We start from the raw sequence: 13,327 nt of genomic DNA, 5'->3' as shown, positions 1-13,327 counted from the left end.
AAACATTAACTGTGTTTCTCTCTCAACAGATGCTGTGTGATTCCAGCAGTTTCTGCTTTTATTTCTCATTCTTTTCTTCGATCAGTGCCATGGGATCTTTCATGTTCACCTGAACAGGTATACAGGGCCTCAGTTCAATGTCTCATCCGATAGATGGCACCTCCGATAATGCAGCACTCTCTCAGTACTGCACTGAAATATCAGCCTAGATTATGTCCTGGAGTACAGCTTGAAACCACAACCTTCTGACTCAGAGGGAAGAGTGCTACCACTGAGCCAAGGCTGACACTTTACAGTGTGATGTCCTTTCTAAAGGTTGCAGCTGAATAGGACAATTCTACTTTTCTGCATCAGATATCCACCACCATCACACAACATAATCATCACAGCCTCTTGGATCACAATGTTAACTAAACAAATTTATGCCAAGTGATAGCTTCAGGACTCTCATACTCACTACAGTGGTCTTTCCCACGCAAGAACTCTTTAGGCTCCTAGTTCATTTTTCATTAATTTTCTGGCCAGCACGCTGCTAACCAGATCTCTTTCAAGTTTTCTGGAACCTTCTTTTTGTTATTCTGGTAGATTATGCAATATTTATTTTCTCTAATTTTACTTCCTTCCCCCAACATGCAGCATAATATGCCGATACATAAATACGCTCCAGCCTCATCAGTACAAATTTTAATTTCATTGGCAAAAATGATCATTCATATTAGGGAATTAACTGAATAAAGCACAGATGAGGGTTATAATCCAGTGAGTTATCTGTGTCAAATTACACTATTCACATTGTATTCCCGCATATAATAACCCAGGGCTGTTGCACAGCTTATTAGTCACTGGCTTCAGGAATTCCATTTCCATTGTAATGTATGTTAAACTTCAAGTAGTCTGAAAACCAGAAGGCAAACATTTTGTTCAGCCATTTACATGCTGCTATTAGCAATAACCTTATTTTGTCTTCCAGGATCATATCATTCATGCCTGATTTCAGATGCCTCTCAATTCATTTAAAAAAATCATATCCTGAGGTGGGTATAAAATATCATGTTCTCAACTTCTTCCCTTCCATGACATACCTGTAACAACCACCTTAAACTTTCCCTCTACCCTATCACACAACTTCCCTTTTGTTCTTACCTCTCCTCCCCTCTCCCCCCACACCTTACCCTGGCTCTGTACTTGCTTAAAAACTGTTTATTCTTCAACTTTTTACAAAAGGTCATTGACCTGAAACGTTAACTCTTTTTGTTTCTCCACAGATGCTGCCTCACTTGCTCAGCTTTTCCAGCATTTTCTGTTTTTATTTCAGATTTCCAGCATCCACAGTATTTTGCTTTTGATTTAAACTCTGAGCCGTTGCTATAAATTGGTCTTTTAGGTTTTTTTTATTCGTTCATGGGATGCGGGCGTCGCTGGCAAGGCCAGCATTTATTGCCCATCCCTAATTGCCCTTGATAAGGTGGTGGTGAGCCGCCTTCTTGAACCCCTGTAGTCCGTGTGGTGAAGGTTCTCCCACAATGCTGTTAGGTAGGGAGTTCCAGGATTTTGACCCAGTGACGATATATTTCCAATGTAAGGAATCTTACAACACCAGGTTATAGTCCAACAATTTTATTTTAAAATCACAAGCTTTCAGAGATTATCCCCTTCGTGTTGTAAGATTCCTTACATTTGTCCACCCCAGTCCATCACCGGCATCTCCACATCATGGATATATTTCCAAGTCAGGATGGTGTGTGATTTGGAGGGGAACGTGCAGGTGGTGTTGTTCCCATGTGCCTGCTGCCCTTGTCCTTGTAGGTGGTAGAGGTCGCAGGTTTGGGAGGTGCTGTCAAAGAAGCCTTGGCGAGTTGCTACAGTGCATCCTGTGGATGGTACACACTGCAGCCACAGTGTGCCGGTGATGGAGGGAGTAAATGTTTAGGGTGGTGGATGAGGTGCCAATCAAAGGGGCTGCTTTGTCCTGAATGGTGTCGAGCTTCTTGAGTGTTGTTGGAGCTGCACTCATCCAGGCAAGTGGAGAGTATTCCATCACACTCCTGACTTGTGCCTTGTAGATGGTGGAAAGGCTTTGGGGAGTCAGGGGGTGAGTCACTCGCCACAGAATACCCAGCCTCTGACCTGCTGTTGTAGCCACAGTATTTATGTGGCTGGGCCAGTTAAGTTTCTGGTCAATGGTGATCCCCAGGATGTTAATGGTGGGGGAATTCGGCGATGGTAATGCCGTTGAATGTCAAGGGGAGGTGGTTAGATTCTCTCTTACTAGAAGTGGTCATTGCCTGGCACGAATGTTACTTGCCACTTTTCAGCCCAAGCCTGAATGTTGTCCAGGTCTTGCTGCATATAGGCATGGACCACTTCATTATCTGAGGGGTTGCGAATGGAACTGAACACTGTGCAACCATCAGCGAACATCCCCATTTCTGGTCTTATGATGGAGGGAAGGTCATTGATGAAGTAGCTGAAAATGGTTGGGCCTAGGACACTGCCGCGAGGAACTCCTGCAGCAATGTCCTGGGGCTGAGATGAGATGAGAAAACCCTGGGGTTGGGTTTTCTCCCCCAGGCAGAGCATGACGTGAACATTTCTTTCGAGTGGATCTACCCCCTGTACAATCAATTCCGCAGTAATGCAAATTTCAGGCACAAAACACCCATACTGTTCTAGATTTAGATTCACATTCCTGCTAAATGAATGTTAAATTCCTGCTGTATTTTTTTGGTCTCTTACAGCAGTACACAGTGATGCCATTCTACCCAGAATGCAATACAGGAAGAATACAGTAATGAAAAAATGGTGGATTACCCACCTTATATATGGTCTTAATATTAAAACCTTTTGAGCCGATGAGTCCCATTCATTTTAACTTGCTTAGAATCAGATTCAAGTGGAATGTGGGGACAACCCGAAGAAGAAAATGTCACACCTTCCAAAAACAATGATACCCAGTGGGATATTTCACCCATTATTATCCACACTTTTTAGGCGAGACGGACGTAATGAGCAGGGAATTTGATAGGAGTCCCCGATCTACCAACATTTAAAATGACTAATTTATCACATCCTAGTATACTGAAGTTTGCAGTACTTCCAGACAGAGCACTTCCAATTTGCATTGTTAGAAGTTTTCCTGCTAACAGCATCATCACAACCACTGTAATCCTTATGACTCTCAGCCGGCTCCTTCTAGAGCTATGCTGATCGTCTGAAGCTTTGTGGGTGCTAAACCTGAGTTGATCATCGATCTGGGTGAGGTGATCCTCCCTGCATGGGATCCCAATAGTCATCTGAAGCTTATGAATCAACTATGCTTTGAGGGGAAACAGATAAAAAGCACACCTCCCTTGGTAGGGATTGATAATCTCCAGGGCCACATTTACATCTCAAAATAAGGAGCAGAACTCCAGTAGCCTCTTGCTACAGAACATAACCACAGGGTCCATCTCTGGATTGATCAGAAATAGAACTGATCATGAGTGGAAGGTCCATTCATACAGCTGTACTTTGCCTTACTGAACGCATTGCCAGAGGTGGTGCCTTTTGCAATGATATTTAAATAGAAACCCTGTCTGCCTGTTCCTGGAATTCAGGTGGATGTGAAAGATCCCGTGTCACTATTCAAAGAGCAGGGAATTCTCCCAGCACCCTGGTCAACATACATCCCTCAAACACTATCTAAAGCATATTAGCCGGCCTTTCATCTTATTTGCTGTTTGTGGGATCTGTGTGTAAATTTGCTGCTGTATGACAGCACTTCAACAAGTTCTTCATTGGATATGAAGCATTTTGGGACATCCCGAGGACAAGATAAGATGCTATATGAATGCCTCCACCAGGAATCTTCCCCTTTAGTGAAGGCAACATCATTTAGATACAGGAGCACGGCCCATGAACAGGTATTTTCCAGAAGCAGCCTGGTATTTGATGAGGTGAGGGCACTTCTGAAGCTTGGTTTAAATGTGAATTTAGCCACACAACTTCTTACAGTGGAAAGCTGGACAGTTCTAAGGAGGCCCATGTTCTTTTAAAAAAAAAGCCTGCCATTCCATGCAAATTCAGTATCTAAAAGCTGATCGCTTCTGTAGTTTGGTGACAATCTGATACTAAGGCAACCAGTTAGTTTTCATGGGATGGGTTTGGTATCTGATGAATTTGTAAGCTAAATTCCAAACATTGCAAAGCATCAAACAAAGCAAATAGAATAACAAACTAAATGGCCAAAATAGTAAAATACAGGTCAGAGGAAGGCATGCTTAAATTATACAATGGTCTGCGTCAGGCTGCACCTTGAGTACTGTACCCAATTTTGGTCACTGAGACACAGGACTTTTAAGGCCTGAACACAGCACAGAAGAGAGAACGTTGATCCCAAGACATAAAGGAAATTCTCAAAAAACTTGGGCTTTTCAGCCTTAAAAGGAGACTGAACGGAGACCTTTTCCAGGTATACAAAATAGTAAATGGTATTTTAAGAAAGGCAAATAAGCAACAATATTCCAAACTAAACTGTGACAGTAGGACAGGGGCCACAGGTTCAAACTAGTAAAAGGCAAATTTAGAACTGATGTCGGGAAGTTCCTCACACAAAGATGATCAACACGAGGAATGAACTTCTGGGTAGGGTCATAAAGGCAAAAAAAAACCCTGGAATCATTTAATCAGTTGGATACTGCGATGGGTGGAATTAGATTGCAGTCTTTCTTGATGGGAGAGCTGTAATAGGCCATATGCACATCCTCAATTGTACCTACCTTATAACGGTGCACAAATCTAAAGTGAAATTTGTGGAACGGTTTTGAAATCAAAACTCATGGCACTGTCTTTCCCACGACCCAATAACTGTAGAACTCCCTTCCTCCCATAGGGTTTCAAAAACCCAAGCTGAATGATACCTAACCACTCACTTTTGCTCCTACCCTCTTCCAACAGTTGGTGCCGTCCTGTACTGAGACTTTGGCCCATCACCTAGGTTATTAAAATATAAAGAAGCTTTAACAACTCAAAGAGTCACAGTTGTTTGTCTGTTGACAACATTTAAGTTTTCACAGAGATTGTTCCTTAACTCAGCCAACAAAGAGTCCTTTAAGGAGCAGATCCTCATTCTGAGGAAAAGCATTTTAAGAAAAACCCACTGTAAAGCAATAATATCGTATCAATTTATTAAACAGTTCCATGTAAACCAATGAGTCAGAGAGCCACAGGAAACAAGTGATAAGAAGTATTTAAACAAGACGGCTTAATTTCTACAAGTCTTTGTAATGAGGTTTTTTAATGAGCCCACATTACACAACTCCTGTAGGTTACAGTTTGAATTATCCTTCTTACCAAAAATATTGATGAAAATAGATTTCAGCTAAAGGCTTGTTCACACAGAGACTTAAACACTGTGTTCAGACCAGTCTGTAGGGGGTGACTGGGCTCTGAAATGGAAGTGTTGCAGGCTCAGCTGGGGGTGTGCAGAGCACTAACCCAGCCAGTACTAGAATGGGTCAATTCCCCACGTGGACTTGTCTGCGAGAGATGCACGGGAGCAGGAAACTCCAACACAGTCACTCCCACGGAAAACTCATTCCATTAAAACTGGACCTTTTTTTTATTTTTGGAGAGATTCAGAGGCGTTTTAAATTGCTGAGGCCAACTCATGGTGTGTAGTAAAAGGATTCCGGTGTGTGTCAGATGTTTGGCCATCAGGGAACATTTAGTGGAGAAACAAGGGTGTTTTTTTTTTTAAAAAACTAGTGATTCACGAATCCACAGTGCAGTGTTATTGCAGGGCAGCTTTTCTCCCCCCCCCCCCCCCCACCTTTTTTTTTAAAAAAGGGTGAACCGATCGGTAGGTGACCTGCTCCGAAATTAGCTGATGCGAAGCGGAAGGGAGCAATTCAGGGACCTATTAGGGAAATTCCTTGAGAAAAAGAAATAAGCACAAGATCACTGCTTGAACTCTGTGGTGTAGTGTGTTGTGATTCCAATGTACTGGGCATCATGCTGTCCAACAGCATTCCTATTAAGACCCTATTACGGTCTGCTGCTACGGTAAGCTACCTTATGGTGATAGACAAGCTAAGGTTTTTGCCCACTATCAAGTGTATGGCTTTGGGCTGTGGTTGTACATTATCGATTGTGCACCTCAGACACAGTGTTTATTGCTGCATGTGCCTTCTGCGGGACAAAAATCCAAGCTCACTCTAAATGCAACCAACCTGGCCAAACAGCACCTCCTTTCAAAAGCCTCCTTACTCCCCCTACAAAGCACTCTGAACACAGCAATTACAAAGGGTCTTCCTTACATGGCGATGGCTTGCAGCAATATTTTTTTTCTCCTAGTACAAGGCTCCTGGGCACAAAACACTTCATTCTTTTGTTCCCAGTTTTCTTGGAATCCATTTTATTTTGCCAAATGTACAATTCAGGACACCACTCCTGCGATGTCCCTTTGCCATTCACTGTTCATTCTGTTGGCCCTCTGTGATACCTGACACCGACCCCTGGCCCTTGTTCACGTCACTGATGCAAACCCACTGGCCTTCCACTGACTCCTTCCACAAGCTGACCTGCAAGGACAAATTGGATAAGAGGGTGATGGTTAAGTCACGTCATAACAAATATGAGCAGGTATGAGCATCCTTGCAAGCAATTCAGGAAAAATTCCGAGGGTTATGAATATCGGACAATAAACGAGAACTAGACCGGAAGCAGCAGGTTAACAGAGTCCTAGCCCAAATCCTAAAGCATGTAATCGAAATTCCGTCTATGAAGGTGGCACTCCAACACTGTTGGGTCATAGAACACTGGATTGGGAACATTGTGTCTGCCATTTTGCCCCCATTTCCATCTCAGTGCTTCTCATTCTGACAGACAGTTAAGTCTCGGCAGTCCCTGACACAGGCTGGTACAGCCTTGATGTTCCTCTGCATCTCCCAAACAAGTAGCCCAGCTCAAGAGCAACAGTCAGGAATGTCCCTGCAGGGAATGAAATCAGAGGATGATTCATCCTATACGGGGTCCTGTTACAGGTGGTCACAAAGTAACATTGGCAGAAATATGTACGGTGGGCCCCCTTCCCCCTGAGGTGGGGTGGGGATGAAGCAATCCATAAACATCAACAGAAATTGATATGGGAAGATACAGACATTTAAAGAGGGAACCTTGCATTCAAAGGGAAGCACTTTTATAGTGTTTAATTTGGGTGACCAAATGAAGCTCATTTGTTTAAACTAAGACTTTTTTTTAAAAACATACCTACAGTGCAAAGTACCTTCATTAAGACTCAGTTACTCGATTACTTTTCCTGTAAGAACCATTTAGAACCACAATATGCAGAATTGTAGATGATTGAGAGATTATAGACGATAAAGTAGTAAACTAATTTTTTTTTCCATTCATTCTCGGGATGTGGGAGTCACTGGCAAGGTTGGGATTTTATTGCCCATCCCAAGTTGTCCTTGAGAAACAACTAAGTGAGGGCTTCAGAGGGCAGTCAAGAGTCAACCATGTGGGTGTAGGACTGGACTCACATATATCATTGAAGGTGGCAGTGCAAGTTGAGAAAGTGGTTAAAAATGCATATAGGATCCAGGGCTTTATAGAGGCATAGGGTACAAAAGTAAGGAAGTCATGTTGAACCTTTATAAAACACTGGGTCGACCACAACTGGAGTATTGTGTCCAGTTCTGGGCACCGCACTTTAGGAAAGATGTGAAGGTCTTAGAGAGGGTGCATAAAAGATTTACTAGAATGATTCCAAGGATGAGGGACTTGAGTTAGACTGGAGAAGCTGGGGTTGTTCTTCTTGGAACAGAGAAGATTGAGAGGAGATTTAATAGTGGTATTTAAAATCATGAAGGGTCTAGACAGAGTAGATAGAGAGAAACTGTTCCCATTAGCAGAAGGGTCAAGAATCAGAGGACATAGATTTAAGGTGATTGGCAAAAGAACCAAAGTTGACACGAGGAAGAACTTCTTTTTTAGCAGCGAGTGGCTATGATCTGGAATGGACTGCCTGAAGGGGTGGTGGTGGCAGATTCAATTGTGGCTTTCAAAAGGGAACTGGATAAGTACTTGAAAGGAAAAATTATAGGGCTATGGGGATAGGGCCGGGGGAGTGGGACTAGCTGGACTGCTCTTGCATAGAGCCGGCACGGACTCGATGGGTCGAATGGCCTCCTCTATGCTGTAACCTTTCTATGATTCTATAGGCCAGATCAGCAGGTTTCTTTCCCTAAATGACATTAGTGAAACTGTTAGGTTAATATGACAATCCGACAGCTTCATTGTCACTATTACTGGTACCAGCTTTTTAAGTTACAGATTTAGTTGTTTTTTTAAAAAAAAGTGAATTTAAATTCTCAAACTGCCATGGTGGAATTTGAACTCACTCTCTCTGGATTATTAGTTCGGGCCTCTGGATTACTGATCCAGTAAGCTAACCACTACGCTATTGTACCCAGTATATTTATGGGGGGGGGGGCGGGGGGATCATACCCCATAACCACACCTATTGACCATCTCTAGTTGCCCTGAGGTGGTGGCAGGCCTTTCTCGGGCAGTTGATTGTACAACCGAGTGGCCTGTTAGGCTACCTCATTGGGTGTAATGGCTCAATCGTGTAGTTACGAGTCACACGTAGGCCAGACTGGGTAGGGGCTCCTTTCTCCGAAGGACACGTGAACCCGGTTGTTTCTTTAATGAAAATGCTTTTTCTGTGGCCATCCCACATTCATTGGATTCAATTTCACAACTTGCCATGGGATTTGAACTCTCGACCTCTGGGTTGCTAATCCAGCAATGTAACCACTGCAGTACCATACCCATAATTTCTGGACATCTTCTGAGCCTCTGGATTAAATTACAGCCTTATTAACATCAGTCATCTGTAATTTACGTTATAAACAAGCACAGTGCTTGTGCAAGTAAAGAAAGAACTTGCATTTATATAGTGTCTTTCACAACCTCAGGACATCCCAAAGCGCTTTACAGCCAATTAAATACTTTTTGAAGTATAGTCACTATTGTAATGTAGCAATCTGCACACGGCAAGGCCCCACAAACAGAAAATGAGATAATAACCAGATAATCTGTCTTAGTAACATTGGTTGAGGGTTAAATATTAGCTAGGGTACCGGGAGAACTCCCCTGCTCTGCATCGAACAGTACCACGGGGTCTTTTACATCCACCTGAGGGGGCAGATGATGTCTCGGTTGAACGTCTCATTCGAAAGACGGCACCTCCAACAGTGCAGTTCTCCCTCAGTACTGCACTGGAGTGTCAGCCTGGATTATGTGCTCAAGTCTCTGAAGTGGGGCTTGAATTCTTCCAATGACCACGTCGGCAACGGTATCACCTAGTATAGCAAACTGAGCAATACAGGCCAGAAGGGGCCCATGTTCACTAAGAGGCTGTGCCGAGTTAATTAATCTTGAATGCTACAACTGACATGAGTGCTCCCAATTCTCAAACAGCGATCCCCTGCTCGAAGGTGTACATCTGTGGTTGTGATGACCACAACAGTTGAACAGCACACCAATGTCTAGCTCGCATAAAAAGAATGATATTAGAATCTTACTGGCATCCATGAAAGCATACCCAGGAACGAAGCAGCACCTTCAAGAGCAGAAAATTGGAATAAATAGACTGAAGGTATACATGATGTGAGGGAGAAGTGCAGAAGATTGTCTGGTATCTCCCAGGACTGGTATCCATCGTCTATATCTCAAAATGTGATTAAAATCTCACCCACCACCATCATTTTTTAAAAATATATATAAATCTGATTTTTCATCTGTGGGATGAGTTAGTATCAATGTACTGCATGAAGCTTTTATTACCCTGCTGTGTGAAGGGGTTTTTATTTAATTTCCTAGCTTTTTACAAAGTATTAAATAAAACACAAAACTATTTTACAGATGAAAATATCCTCGACACCAATGTGGAGGATTAAATGTGTGATGTTGGCCAAGTAAGATTACAGAAGCCTAATAGTCAGTGGATTACTCAAAGTAACCCAGCTCAGTGAATTGTAGACAGATTCTCAGGAGTAAATTACAGGCTCGAGTTAAATTGAGGCATTAAGCTGGTTTATAGGACATATAAAATAACGGATCCCTAGGAAAGCTTTACAGGCTGGAATCTTAAATTAAGGTGATTCAGATTAGATCACGAATCACAACTTTAAGATTAGATTACAGCAGTCAAATCAGTCCAGGGTGCATTTAAAAAAAATATATGCATGCATTTCGTTCAATCTATGGGATGGACTAGCAGCGAGTCCAAAGGCAAAACACAGGAGGAAAGAGAAACAAAGGATGCAAAAATTCATAAAAGCAGACACTGAAGCAAAGACGCAAGAGTGATATTTCAATCTTTATTGCCCTGGTTGGGAGCCAGGTGGCCAACTATTAGGGAGGGATCGGGACTGTTGTTAGAGCAGCATGGCTCCAAAGGGAACCGTTCCTTCTTCCAGTTGGTTACCTTCCACCAATCAGCTGCTTCGCTTCTTTGTTACGTTCGCTTCATCCTTTTTCTGACTGTTTCTAAAACCCAATTTAATAGCATTGAAACCAGGTTGAAAAATTAGGGTCTCTCAGTGTATAGGGACAGCTATTTTGTGCACATTATAAGTTCCGCCAAGTTTTTATGATCAGGACAAAGCCTCTTTAGAAATTCAGAGCGCGCGCATTCCGGATTATTACTATTCAGTAGGATAACAGACACGTCCAAAGCAAGCAAATTTCTTACCTTGTTGTCGCCTCCGGAAACTGCCAAGATATTCCCAGTGATGGACCAGCTGACGTGCCACACTACGTCATTGAATTTGTGCAACAGTTTGTGCGTCCACGCATTCCCAGCAGGGTCATCGCAAATCCAGATAAAAACTCTGCCATCCTGTGGGGGAATGGAGGTTAATCATAGAATCATACAGCACAGAAGGAGGCCATTTGGCCCATCATGCCTGTGCTGGCTCTTTAAAACAGCTATCCAATTAATCCCACTCCCCTACTCTTTCCCCACAGCCCTGCAAATTTCTCCTTTTCAAGTATTTATCCAATTCCCTTTTGACATTTACTATTGAATCTGCTTCCACCACCCTTTCTGGCAGTGCATTCCAGATCATAAGTCGTTGCTTAAAAAAAATTCTCCTCATCCACTCCCTGGCTCTTTTGCTAATTATCTTAAATCTGTCCTCTGGTTACCGCCCCTCCTGCCAGTGGAAAGAGTTTCTCCTTGTCTACCATATCAAAACCCCTCGTGTAACATTTGTTAAATCTGCAAATGATGGGTGTTAAAAATCCTCACCTTCCCCCTACTCCTCTAAAACACGTTTATTGCGTCTGCTTTCATTAGAAAAGTGGCAAGCCAGATTGCATTCTCTTCTGTGGCCTCAGCTTGAAAGGGGGGGGGGGGGCCATCAGAGAGGTGATCTTGTGGAGATATACAATATAGTGAATGAAGTGGAAAAGATAAATCCAGAAAATTAGACTAAATTGTGAGAACAGGATAAGGATACAGGTTCAAACTAGTAAAAGGTAAATTTAGGACGCTCTTCTTCACAGAGTGATCGATACATGGAATAGGCTCCCAGATAGGGTAGTGGAGACTAAAATCCTGAAATCATTTATGGAACTGGATGCTACAATGGGGGCACTTTATGATCTCTCTGGATGGATGTACTAAGATGGGCCAAATGGCCTTCATAATATTATGGATGAGGAATGCTGCTCTACATTTGTCATTAGCAAGCCCAGAGTCACTTGAAGTTGTTCCTCCTTCCAACAGCAAGAGATGTTCAGCAAGTGACAAAACTCCCCTTTATGAACCTCAGTAAGGTCGCTTCCCCTCCACCTCCACCCACCTGATCCTGTACACCCTGTATTAAATCATAAAGGCAACAAAGAATCCAGTTACAGTCAAAGACTGGAACACGCAAATCTAAATCAGCAAGATGTTCAGATTTTAATACCCCTGCTGACTAGTTAACAGGGTGTAGGACTCAAAGCTCCGTCGGAAAAAGTGACACAGCAACATTTCAATGACTACAATCCTGGATTCCTAGTGCAGCACTTTTATTAATAATTAAAGTCCGACTTAAGAGTTCTCAATCCTGATTTACAACGCCCGTTTCCTGTACCTAGTGTTGCAGCTTTCAAACCACTGTTTAATCCCTTCCTCTCCCTACCCCAGTGTTGTCCAATACATTTCATGTGGCTAATTGGAAATCCAGATGTGGCTAATTGCATTTCTGATTAGTAAATAAAGTGAGTAATAGACAACGTCATTGGACATGCAATCTCAATACTCATTTGCACAGCGAATACTTGTGGGCTTTAATCATTTTGTGCGTTTGTTGGTAAAATGGCAAGACGAGAAACAGAGTGCGCAAGTGTTTTTTGATCGTTGAGTACTTTACTGGTTAGAGATTGGAAGTAGATGTTTGTTCAGTAAATTTACACGTGAGGTACATTGTACCGTGTGAGTATAAGTAAAGTGTTTTTTTTACTAAGATTAGTGCATGTGGCTAAAATGATATCGCTATATCCACACCCGAAGCTAGTCAGCAATTTCCATTGGGCAACACTGTGCATCCCTGCATCACACCACTACACAGGCCGAGACAGCAGGCATCCTGCTCCCAAAGCACTACCAGTTCTGCTGCAAAGGGCTCCTTCACCTTTGATTTGTTTCCAGTGTGTGGAAACACCCAACTTCTGCTGAGAAACACCCCACAGGTGTGACCCCCTCAGCCCCAACACTAGGTGATGCAGTATCTCAGAGGCCTAGAACATGCAACCATCGCTGCCCTCAGTCTCGTTCCCATTTGGAGAGGACACAGCTTATAGCCACTGCAGTTACTAATCTTTCTGCGTGCTCTGCGATTTGGGTAAGCTCCACAGAACTGCAAATTTCTCCAACAGGTGCAACGTGATCAGTTTGATTACTCCCTACCCACCTCTTCAACCCACCGAACAAAAAAAAATTAACTGCAGTAGACCCCAAATCACTGCCACCACTCGAAGTCTCTCATCAGGCTGCTTAGCCCTTTGCTGATTGTCTAGGTGGCACTTACTCACCATAGTCTGCTCGTACATCCCTATTTCACAGTGCTTACCTGGGAGCAGCTGGCAATGGTGCTCGTGGGAAGCCCAATGGACGGAGCCCAGGCGACATCTCGAACCCAGTCGCTATGGGCTTCAAGCTTTTGATCCTCTTTCCATTGCCCGTCCTCCTCTCTGTGACAAACAAAAAGAATCAAGTAGGACAGAACATTGCTTAAAATTGCTAAGGGTGAAAGTTCAAATCAAATATGCACAATATTTTTGAATG

General features: G+C 43.0%; 1 protein-coding gene across 1 annotated transcript in view; it reads right to left on the bottom strand.

Annotated features, from left to right (window-relative positions):
• Nucleotides 1-5,148: 5,148 nt before the first annotated feature.
• Nucleotides 5,149-13,327, bottom strand: part of sec13 (SEC13 homolog, nuclear pore and COPII coat complex component) — a 41,037-nt gene continuing 32,858 nt past the window's right edge. The window contains exons 7-9 of the mRNA XM_067998975.1: nt 13,113-13,233; nt 10,745-10,891; nt 5,149-6,560 (exon numbers count right to left, since the gene is read on the bottom strand). Of these exons, the coding sequence (XP_067855076.1) occupies nt 6,450-6,560; nt 10,745-10,891; nt 13,113-13,233 (379 nt within the window). The 3' untranslated portion in view covers nt 5,149-6,449. The remainder of the gene's footprint in view (nt 6,561-10,744; nt 10,892-13,112; nt 13,234-13,327) is intronic.

Source organism: Heptranchias perlo, chromosome 17 (genome assembly GCF_035084215.1).
Source record: "Heptranchias perlo isolate sHepPer1 chromosome 17, sHepPer1.hap1, whole genome shotgun sequence".
NCBI lineage: Eukaryota > Metazoa > Chordata > Chondrichthyes > Hexanchiformes > Hexanchidae > Heptranchias > Heptranchias perlo.
The sequence above is the reverse complement of the archived record's forward strand: the minus strand, read 5'-3'. Positions and strand labels throughout refer to the sequence as shown.